Source organism: Lepus europaeus, unplaced genomic scaffold (genome assembly GCF_033115175.1).
Source record: "Lepus europaeus isolate LE1 unplaced genomic scaffold, mLepTim1.pri SCAFFOLD_35, whole genome shotgun sequence".
Classification (NCBI taxonomy): domain Eukaryota; kingdom Metazoa; phylum Chordata; class Mammalia; order Lagomorpha; family Leporidae; genus Lepus; species Lepus europaeus.
Window position 1 is genome coordinate 2036149 of NW_026909223.1, and position 12146 is coordinate 2048294.

Here is a 12146-nt window from a genome sequence, read left to right on the forward strand (position 1 = left end):
CTAGCCAAAAGGGAAACAAATAGTTAAGATTGTACAAACCTACAAAAATGTAATAATTAAATGGTTAATGCAAAATGTTAGCTCATTTGTTAATTGGACTGTGTGCGCCTTAACATGTCTGTTTATTGAAATGGTACTGTTTTGGTGCCCTTTTTGAAAACCAGAAGAAAAATGGAAAAAGAAAAAAAATCCGATAAAACAGAGGAGGATGAAGCAGAGGAGGGAGGACCCCCGGCCCGTTCTAACTGGCCGTCCTCCTCCTCCATATAACTGGGGAGGCAAGCCCTGACAGGACTTGCAGGGCCTGTTTTACTAACATTAATTTTGCTACACTTAAATGGAACTCTGTAGGAGACTCAGTCTCTACTGCCAGACTCTCCTGAGGAGTTTAGCTGAAGGGGTTAAAGTTATTTAGTTAAAAAAAAAAAGAGGAAGTTTAAGATGGGCTAAGAAAAAGGAACTAACTAGGATCCTGGCCACCACAGTTAAAAGAAAGCAAAAGTAAGGGAAAATCAGAATAAGACAGGGAACCCGGAGACTGATAAAAGCACAGAGAAGTGCCCAAAAGGACAAGTCTGCCTAAGGTCCGGCTAACAACGGGAAGATCCGACTAACAACGCCGAAACGGCCCCTGCAAGACGACAAGAGAGGACGACAGCAGCGGAGTGGTGAGACTGGGCGACAGCGGCCCCTCGGCCCCTCCCTCGTTGGGACACGTGTGGTCCGACATGGTTGGGGATAATGTTGGGGATGCGGGCTCTGCCCAGGTACCTGTGGATAATGCTCCATCACCCCCTGCGGTGTCTGGGATGGGCCCACGCGATATCCCCCTAGTGTCCGGAGTTCAACGGAGATAACAGTGGGAGGCGGCCGAACGAGGTCAGTGGTCTGGGTTTCCACCTTTAACCCCCCGAGGACTCTGCTCGGCAGGCAGAGCTGATCACTATGGACCATGCACTCTGTGCAGCTAAGAAAAAGGAGCGGGTGAAAATGCACAAAAACAGCAGGTACGCTCTCGCCACCACCCACGGGGAACTCAAAATGGACATATCGACCAAGAAGAAAAATTGCGCCAATGTTTCCCTGATTTGGACTACCAAAGGTACTGGGTCAGACACCGGGCCGGCTTTCGTCTCCAGGGTAAGTCAGAAGGTGGCACAGGTGTTAAAGATAAAAAGTTACATTGTGTTTATAGGGCTAGCCAGAGGTGGCCAGGGTGCAGGGAGTTTAGCTAAAGAAAACTTTGTTTAGCTAGGGGAGGCTTTAACCAAGTAAATAACGGAGAACTGGCACTGGGGACTGGGTCGAGATGTCGCCGATGGCTTTTATTTGGGGATTAGACTATATTTGTTTTCCCAATTGATCTGGTCTGGGCTGGATGCGGAGGCGTGGATGCAGCGACAGGCACAGCACTATAACGAACTGGGCAGTGCTGGCTTGCGCTGCGTTCAAGCTTCTGTATATAAACTGCGTATGGAAACCCACACTCGCGGTAGATCGATTGGGGCCAAGTAGTAATTCTTTTGTAACTCCCCTACCCCGCCAGGCTTTGCTTAAATGTTCGCCTCCCGGGGCTTCGAAGGCTTCCAAGAGGAGCAGTCCCCGGCTTTGCTCTCTGACCTCTCTGCCATGGAGTCGGCACCTGACAGCAGCCCAGGAAGCTATGACCCTGGGACTGTGGCTGTGAAGGAGAAGCTCCGGGAGAAGCTCCGGGGGCCAGAGGGCAGCCGAGGTGGCAGCCGGGGCAGCTACAATCCCCTGCAGTACCAGGTGGCACACTGCGGGCAGACGGCTGTGCACCTGCCTCCGACCTTGACGGCACCAGGCCAGCCCCTGTGTGTCCCCGAGGCCCCCTTGACCACCACCGTGCCCCCCAGCAGCCCCCTTGAGGCGCCCTCCTCGGCTGACCCCTCGCAGGAGGGCAAGACGGCAGTGAACGACAGCCTGGAGTATCGGCTGCAGCGGGAGCGCAACAATATCGCCGTGCGCAAGACCAAGCGACGCATCCTGGAAATACAGCAGTACATGGCTGAGAATGAGCAGCTGCGCAAGCGTGTGGAGCAGCTTACGCAGGAGCTAAATATCCTGCACAGGTTTTTAAAAGCTGTTATAAATTTAATGTCATTGGTTACTAAACATTAGGGACATAAAAGAGAGAGAGTATTGTTGGTAAGAAGGGCTGAGGAAAGGAGAGCTTTTTATATAAGGAAAGGACATGGTTTGTGGAAATAACTTTATCCGGATGGCTAGTGTACTCTAGTCTGAAAAGAAAATGGTAGAATGTATAAAGTAAGTCGAAGAGGGTGTGTGGAAGTTACAAAGAGTTATATAAATTTGTAATTAACTTCTGTAATCTTGCTGCTTCTCTTTGGACTGTGCGTCTTTAATGCCTTGTTCATTTCGTCTCCCGGCCCATCCCATTGGATGACCTGAGCGGGCTCCCCCCCGGACCGAGCTGTACAGATAGCAAGAGAAAATACCCAAATCTCCCTCGACGCCCACATGTCAGCTTGAAGAAGTTACAGAAGACGGAAGTCCATCCATAATCCCAAAATTTTGGGTATTCCTCTTGAGGGAAAATATTAGGCAGGAAGTCAGTCATGAGCTTATGGGTGTGTAACAGGCCTAAAGAGAGACACCCTGCTCCCCTTCTTTTTCAGAACAATAACAGACAGGGGTTTTGTGCTCCCACACTCGTTCTAGGTCCAGGGATTCTCTCACAGGCTTCGACCGCCTTCCGACCGCATCTCCAGTCAGAAGCTCCGGAACCACCTCTTAGCCATCTCCTGCTTCTGGGACCAGCCCATCGCGGTTCTGTGGTCATCACCCATGGCCTCCCAGATCTGTCAGAACTGCTCCCCCGAGGTGGAGGTTGCCGTCAACCACCTGGTCAATCGGTACCTGTGGGCCTCAAACGCCTATCAATCTCTGGGCTTCTGTTTCGACCGCGGCGATGCGGCTCGGGGGGGCATGGGCCTCTTCTTCCGCAAAATGGCGACGGAGAAACGTAAGACCGCCGAGCAGCTCCTGGGGATGCTCCGAGAGAGGAGGAATCCTCCCCGCAGGGCCCCGGTGGCCCCGGCCCTGCGCGGCGACGGCCTCCACGGGGAGCTGAATGGGCAGGAGTGGCCGGGGTCCGGCTCGGCGCGCCCTGTAGGCGCCGCCCACTCGGCGCCGCCGCTGCAGCCGCCAGACCACGGGAACTGGACGTACAAGGAGCAGTTCAGGCAGCTGTACGAGCTGGATGGAGACCCCAAGCGGAAGGAGTTCCTGGACGAACTGTTCAGCTTCATGCAGAAGCGAGGAACACCTGTGCACCGGATCCCCATCATGGCCAAGCAGGTGCTGGACCTGTTTACGCTGTACATGCTGGTGACGGACAAGGGCGGCCTGATGGAGGTCATCAACTGGAGGCTGTGGCGGGAGATCGCCAAAGGCCTAAACCTGCCCACGTCCTACACCAGCACCGCCGTCCGCCTGCGGACCCATTACCTAACGTACCTGTACCCCTATGAGTGTAAAAAGCGAGGCCTGAGCAGCCCCAATGTCTTGGTGCGGAAGGATGAGTGGAGCAAGACCCTCAACGCCATAAAAGCCGCCTTGGCCCTGGAAGAGAACTTAAACCAGGCCCTCCTGGACTTTCATGCCTTGGTTCGGCCCAGCAGTCTTAAAGTTCAGAGAATCGACTATCCCTTAAATTTTAAGATTAAAATTTGACAAAAAGAAAAGGGGGTAATGAAAGCATTAGGGGAATAAAAGAAGGAAAGCTTTCACAATATTTTGGATTGAGTTTGCCAAACACAACTGGATATTTCTGGTTTCATCCAGTCATATCCCGACAAAGTGGTGTGGAATTCATTTGCAATGGACCGATAAAATCTGAGTAAAAATGGTTTTGGAGAAAAGCAAAGTCTTTTCCTTCAGCATGTGCATAAAATGTGTTCTATACAAACAGAAATATCATGTTTGTTTGCCACATTTCCTCTAGCTTTCTCCCTAGAAAATACGAATGTTCAGAGCTGGTGTCTCCATGTGCAACCAATTAGGGTTTGTGTGGTACAAAATTGAATGTTCCATGATAAAAATATTCTAAACAAAAAGTCCTTTGGTAATATCTGGAAAACACAACCACAGAGTCTGTAGCAATATCTGGGACTGAGTTAGCCAAAACACAACCGGATATTTCTGGTTTCATCCAGTCATATCCGGAGAAAGTGGGGTGGAACTCGTAATATAAGGAACGAGAAATCACAGTAAAAATGGTTTTGGAGAAAAGCAAAGTCTTTTCATTAGGAAAGTGCTTAGAATGTCAACTCTACAAACAGAAATATCATGTTTGTTTGCCGCAGTTCCTCTAGCTTTCTCCCTAGAAAATAGGAATGTGTAGAGCTGGTGTCTCCATGTGGAGTCAACCACTGTTTCCCAGCAGAAACTTAAATGTTCCCTGATAAAAACATTCAAAACAATAAAGCCCGTTGATACTATCCGGAAAACATTAACACAGAGCCTGTAGCAATATCTGGGATTGAGTTAGCCAAAACACAACCAGATATTTCTGGTTTCATCCAGTCATATCCGGAGAAACTGGTGTGGAATTCATATGCAATGGACCAGGAACCTCATAGTAAAATGGTTTTGGAGAAAAGCAACGTCTTTGCTTTGGGCAAGTGCATCAAATGTCACCTACACAAACAGAAACATCATGTTTGTTTGCCGCAGTTCTTCTAGCTTTATCCCTAGAAAATACGAATGTGTAGAGCTGGTGTCTCCATGTGGAACCAATTTGTATTTCTTAATACCAAATTAAATGTTCTATGATAAAAAATATTCAATAAATAAAGTCCATTGATTATATCAGGAAACACTAACACAGAGGCTGTAGCAATATCTGGGATTGAGTTAGCCAAAACACAACCGGATATTTGTGGTTTCATCCAGTCATATCCGGAAAAACTGGTGTGGAATGCTTATGCAATGGACCGAGAACATAACAGTAAAAATGTTTTTGGGGAAAAGCAAAATCTTTTCGTTAGGCAAGAGTATAAAATGTCAGCTATTCAAACAGAAATATCATGTTTGTTTGTCGCAGTTTCTCTAGCTTTCTCCCTAGAAAATACGAATGTGTAGAGCATCTGTCTGCATATGGAACCAACTATTGTTTCTACTGTACAAAATTAAATGTTTCCTGATAAAAAACATTCAAAACAATAAAGTCTTTTGATAATATCTGGAAAACTCATAAACAGAATCTGTAGCAATACCTGGGATTGAGTTAGCCAAAACACAACCCGATATTTCTGGTTTCATCCAGTCATATCCGGACAAAGTGGTGTGGAATTCGTATGCAATGGACCAAGAAAATCAAAGCAAAAATGGTTTTGGAGAAAAGAAAAGTCTTTTCGTTAGGCAAGTGCATAAAATGTCGTCTATACAAACAGAAATATCATGTTTGTTTGCCGCAGTTGCTCTAGCTTTCTCCCTAGAAAATACGAATATGCAGAGCTGGTGTCTCCATGTGGAGTCAACTAGAGTTTCTATGGTACAAAATTAAATATTTCATGATAAAAAACATTCAAAACAAAATGTTCATTGATAATATCTGGAAAACACAACCACAGAGGCTGTAGGAATATCTGGGATTGAGTTAGCCAAAAAAAACCGGATATTTCCGGTTCCATCCAGGCATATCCGGAAAAAGTGGTGTGGAATTCGTATGGAATGGACCGAGAAAATCACAGTAAAATGGTTTTGGAGAAAAGAGATATCTCTTCCTTTCTTCAAGTGCATAAAATATCATCTAATCAAACAGAAATATCATGTTTCTTTTTCGCAGTTCCTCTAGCTTTCTCCGTAGAAAATTTGAGTGTGTAGAGCTGGTATCTCCATGTGGAATCAATTAGAGTTTCTACGGTACAAAATTAAATGTTCCCTGATAAAAAAAAAACCTTCAAAACAATGAAGTCTATCGATATTATCTGGAAAGCAGAAACACAGAGGGTGCAGCAATATCTGGGATTGAGTTAGCCAAAACACAACCGGATATTTCTGGTTTCATCCAGTCATATCCAGACAAAGTGGTGTGGAATTCATATGCAATGGAACGAGAAAATCACAGTAAAATGCTTTTGGAGAAAAGCAAAGTCTTTTTGTTGGGCAAGTGCATAAAATGTCATTCATACAAAGAGAAATATCATGTTGTTTTCCGCAGTTCCTCTAGCTTTCTCCCTAGCAAATACAAATGTGTAGAGCTGGTGTCTCCATGTGCATTTAACTAGTGTTTCTATGGTAAAAAATTAAATGTAGCCTGATAAAAATATTCAAAACAATAAAGTCCATCGATAATATCCAGAAAACACAAACACAGAGGCTTTCACAATATTTTGGATTGAGTTTGCCAAACACAACTGGATATTTCTGGTTTCATCCAGTCATATCCCGACAAAGTGGTGTGGAATTCATTTGCAATGGACCGATAAAATCTGAGTAAAAATGGTTTTGGAGAAAAGCAAAGTCTTTTCCTTCAGCATGTGCATAAAATGTGTTCTATACAAACAGAAATATCATGTTTGTTTGCCACATTTCCTCTAGCTTTCTCCCTAGAAAATACGAATGTTCAGAGCTGGTGTCTCCATGTGCAACCAATTAGGGTTTGTGTGGTACAAAATTGAATGTTCCATGATAAAAATATTCTAAACAAAAAGTCCGTTGGTAATATCTGGAAAACACAACCACAGAGTCTGTAGCAATATCTGGGGCTGAGTTAGCCAAAACACAACCGGATATTTCTGGTTTCATCCAGTCATATCCGGAGAAAGTGGGGTGGAACTCGTAATATAAGGAACGAGAAATCACAGTAAAAATGGTTTTGGAGAAAAGCAAAGTCTTTTCATTAGGAAAGTGCTTAGAATGTCAACTCTACAAACAGAAATATCATGTTTGTTTGCCGCAGTTCCTCTAGCTTTCTCCCTAGAAAATAGGAATGTGTAGAGCTGGTGTCTCCATGTGGAGTCAACCACTGTTTCCCAGCAGAAACTTAAATGTTCCCTGATAAAAACATTCAAAACAATAAAGCCCGTTGATACTATCCGGAAAACATTAACACAGAGCCTGTAGCAATATCTGGGATTGAGTTAGCCAAAACACAACCAGATATTTCTGGTTTCATCCAGTCATATCCGGAGAAACTGGTGTGGAATTCATATGCAATGGACCAGGAACCTCATAGTAAAATGGTTTTGGAGAAAAGCAACGTCTTTGCTTTGGGCAAGTGCATCAAATGTCACCTACACAAACAGAAACATCATGTTTGTTTGCCGCAGTTCTCCTAGCTTTATCCCTAGAAAATACGAATGTGTAGAGCTGGTGTCTCCATGTGGAACCAATTTGTATTTCTTAATACCAAATTAAATGTTCTATGATAAAAATATTCAATAAATAAAGTCCATTGATTATATCAGGAAACACTAACACAGAGGCTGTAGCAATATCTGGGATTGAGTTAGCCAAAACACAACCGGATATTTGTGGTTTCATCCAGTCATATCCGGAAAAACTGGTGTGGAATGCTTATGCAATGGACCGAGAACATAACAGTAAAAATGTTTTTGGGGAAAAGCAAAATCTTTTCGTTAGGCAAGAGTATAAAATGTCAGCTATTCAAACAGAAATATCATGTTTGTTTGTCGCAGTTTCTCTAGCTTTCTCCCTAGAAAATACCAATGTGTAGAGCTGGTGTTTCCATGTGGAGTCAACTAGTGTTTCTCAGCAGAAACTTAAATGTTCCCTGATAAAAAACATTTAAAACAATAAAGTCCGTCGATAATATCCAGAATACACAAACAGAGAAGCTTTCAAAATATTTCGGATTGAGTTAGACAAAACACAACTGGATATTAATGGTTTCATCCAGTCATATCCGGACAAACTGGTGAGTAATTCGTATGCAATGGACACAGACAATCACAGTAAAAATGGCTTTGGAGAAAAGCAAAGTCTTTTCTTTAGGCAAGTGCATAAAATGTCATCTATAGAAACAGAAATATCATGTTTGTTTGCCGCAGTTCCTCTAGTTTCCTCCCTCGGAAATACGAATGTGTAGACCTGGTGTTTCCATGTGGAGTCAACTAGTGTTTTCCAGCACAAAATTAAATGTTCCCTGATAAAAAAAAAACATTCAAAAAAATAAAGTGCATTGATAATATCCGGCAAAACACAAACACAGAGTCTGTCGTGATATCTGGGTTGAGTTAGCCAAAACACAACCGGATATTTCTGGTTTCATCCATTAATCTCTGGACAAAGTGCGGTGGAATTCGTATGCAATGGACCGAGAAAAACACATTAAAAATGGTTTTGTAGAAAAGCAAAGTATTTTCCTTTGGCAAGTGCATAAAATGTCATCTATACAAACAGAAATATCATGTTTGTTTCCCGCAGTTGTTTACCTTAGAAAAACTACTACAGAACATGCCTGTGAGTATATACTTGTAGTTCAGGCCACCGAAGATTAGAGATCAGACTTGGGCACTCCCTTGACTTGCATCCTCTGGTCTGCTTTAACAAAAATCAGGAGGAAAGGAAAGCTCGGCATCAGAAGGAATGGTTGGCAGGCCTATTAATGGCTGATCTGTACGGTGATCTGCCCTCAAGGAGACCCAACAGGCCAGTCCACTACAGTGGCTTTCAATGTGGTAAGCCTGGGCTTCAGCAGAAGTCAGCTTGTGAAGAGCCCTGGCAGCTCTGCCAAGAGTTCGATCACTGGAAATGGACCTGCCATGGAGTCGAAGGATGCCCAGGTCAGAGCCACAGATCTTATTGCCTCTAAGCTGAAAAGCCCTTCACTCAGCCCAACTTCCAAAGTGACCACTGCAGCTGAGGGTATGGTCAAGTGGGGTCAGCAACATTGCAGGCAGAACTGTAAATTTCTTGTTAGAGATGCCCCCTGCCTTTACCTGGCCAGCTCTCCTCCCAGGCCAGCCAAGTAATGAAAGTCAACAGAGTGCCTTCCCCTAGGAGGTTCACACCTCCCTTAGGATATACCCCATGTGAAGAGATAGATAGGTCTGGGCCTCTTAACTTACAAGGCCTAAAGCCCAACAGATTATTATCAAGCCCCTTCTATCAGGTTCTGTTTGCCTCTCAATCAGAAAACTTCATTGTAGCTTAGACAGCACCTTTCTTAGCTCCTCTAATAATGACTCTGTCCTTTGTTCTAGACCCTGTCTAGTGCACTTGGGCCTCATTCCTTTGTAATCATAACCTCTACTCTACCACCAATGGCTCTACTCCCAACCTGTGTGTACCGATGGTCCTCTTCCCCACTTAATGCTGTATAATTAATTGTTCAGACCTGGTTAAGCCCACTCTTAGGATCATTGGTTACTATCCACACCCTGTCTTTTATGACCTTGTCTAAATATGATCAGAGTCAGCGACCTTGGAAGGCTTCCATAGCCTTGGCAACTCATGACGACAGCCTAGGGTGGTTACTGGTGCCATAAACTAGAGTGTCAATTTGTTGGGTCAACAACAGGAGCCAATGTGCGCTTGCTCCTGATGTGGGAATCTCTGTCCTTAATGTACTGTACATTTTGATTTAATGCTATAACTAGTAATCAAACAGTATGTTTCATTTTTTGTTTCTATGTGGGTGCAAATGTTGAAATCTTTATACTAAATTGATCTTCTGTATATAAAGAGAATTGAAAATGAATCTTAATGTGAATGGAAGAGGAGAGGGAGTGGGAGAGGGGACGGTTGCGGGTGTGAGGGAAATTATAGGAAGGGGAAGCCATTGTAATCCATAAGCTGTACACTGGAAATTTATATTCATCAAATAAAAGTTAAAAAAAAAATAGAACTGGTGACTCCATGTGGAACTGATTAGTGTTACTACGGTACAAAATTAAATGTCCCCTGATAAAAAACATTCAAAACAATCAAGTTCGTTGATAATATCCGGAAAACACAAACACAAGACTGTAGAAATATCTGGGATAGAGTTAACCAAAACAAAACCGGCTATTTCTCGTTTCATCCAGTCATATCCGGACAAAGTGGGGTGGAATTCATATGCAATGGACCGAGAAAATCGAAGCAAAATGGTTTTGGAGAAAAGCAAAGTCTTTTCGTTAGGCAAGTGCATAAAATGTCATCTATACAAACAGAAATATCATGTATGTTTGCCGCATTTCCTCTACCTTTCTCCCTAGAAAATACGAATGTGTAGAGCTGGTGTTTCCATGTGGAATCAAATAGTGTTTCCCAGCACAAAATTAAATGTTCCCTGATAAAAAACATTCAAAACAATGAAGTCCATCGATGATATCCAGAAAACAAACACAGAGGCTTTCACAATATTTCGGATTGAGTTAGCCAAAACACAACTGGATATTTCTGGTTTCATCCAGGCATATCCGGACAAAGTGGTGTGGAATTCATATGCAATGGACCGAGAAATTCAGAGAAAAATGGTTTAGGAGAAAATCAAAGTCTTTTCGTTAGGCAAGTGCATAATATGTCAACTATACAAACATAAATATCATGTTTGTTTGCCGCAGTTCCTCTAGATTTCTCCCTAGAAAATACGAATGTGTAGAGCTGGTGTCTACATGTGGAACCAAATAATGTTTCTATGGTACAAAATTAAATGTTCCCTGATAAAAATATTCAAAACCCTAAAGTCCGTTGATACTATCCGGAAAACACAAACATAGAGGCTGTAGCAATATCTGGGATTGAGTTACACAAAACACAACCGGATATTTCTGGTTTCATGAAGTCATACCCAGACAATGTGGTGTGGAATTCCTATGCAATGGACGGAGAAAATCACAGTATATATGGTTTTGGAGAAAAGCGAAGTCTTTTCATTAGGCAAGTGCATAAAATGTCATCTATGCAAACAGAAATATCATGTTTGTTTGCTGCAGTTCCTCAAGCTTTCTCGCTAGAAAAAACGACTGTGTAGAGCTAGTGTCTCTATGTGGAACCAATTAGTGTTTCCAAGAACAAAAGTAAATGTTCCCTGATAAAAACATTCAAAAAAATAAAGTGAATTGATAATATCCGGAAAACACAAACAGAGAGGCTGTAGCAATATCTGGGATTGAGTTAGCCAAACACAACCGGATATTTCTGGTTTCATCCAGTCATATGCGGACAAAGTGGTATGGAATTCCGATGCAATGGATTGAGAAAATAAGAGTAAAAATGGTTTCGGAGAAAAGCAAAGTTTATTCCTTCGGCAAGTGCATAATATTTCATGTATAAAAAAAGAAATATGATTGTTTGCCGCAGTTCCTCTAGCTTTCTCCCTAGAAAATATGAATGTGTAGAGCTGGGGTCTCCATGTGGAGTCAACTAGTGTTTCCCAGCACAAAATTAAATGTTCCCTGATAAAAAACATTCAAAACAATAAAGTCTGTCGATAATATCCGGAAAACACAAACACAGAGGCTGTAGCAATATCTGGGATTCAGCTAGCCAAAACACAACCGGATATTTCTGGTTTCATCCAGTCATATCCGGACAAACTGGTGTGGAATTCATATGCAATGGACAGCGAAAATCACAGCAAAAATGGTTTTGGAGGAAAGCAAAGTCTTTTCGTTAGGAAAGTGCATAAAATGTCATCTACTCAAACCGAAATATCATGTTTGTTTACCGCAGTTCCTCTAGTTTTCTCTCTAGAAAATAAGAATGTGTAGAGCTGGTGTCTCCATGTGGAACCAAGTAGTGTTTGTACGGAACAAAATTAAATGTTCCCTGATAAAAAATATTCAAACCAATAAAGTCCATCGATAATATCCGGAAAACACAAACACAGAGGCTTTCACAATATTTCGGATGGAGTTCGCCAAACACAACCGGGTATTTCTGGTTTCATCCAGTCATAACCCGAGAAAATGGGGTGGAACTCGTAATATAAGGAAAAAGAAATCACAGTAAAAATGGTTTTGGAGAAAAGCAAAATCTTTTCATTAGGAAAGTGCTTAAAATGTCAACTCTACAAACAGAAATATGTTTGTTTGCCGCAGTTCTTCTTGCTTTCTCTCTAGATAATACGAATGTGTAGAGCTGGTGTCACCATGTGGAGTCAACTAGTGTTTCCCAGCAGAAACTTAAATGTTCCCTGATAAAAATAT

The 12146-nt window shown here is 42.8% G+C and overlaps 1 protein-coding gene across 1 annotated transcript; it reads left to right on the forward strand.

Annotated features, from left to right (window-relative positions):
- The first annotated feature begins 1557 nt into the window (after positions 1–1557).
- On the forward strand, positions 1558–2142 carry LOC133754964 (CCAAT/enhancer-binding protein epsilon-like). Its single transcript, XM_062185290.1, has one exon. It carries the CDS (start codon positions 1558–1560, stop codon positions 2140–2142), a length of 585 nt encoding a protein of 194 aa, XP_062041274.1.
- The last annotated feature ends 10004 nt before the right edge of the window (positions 2143–12146 follow it).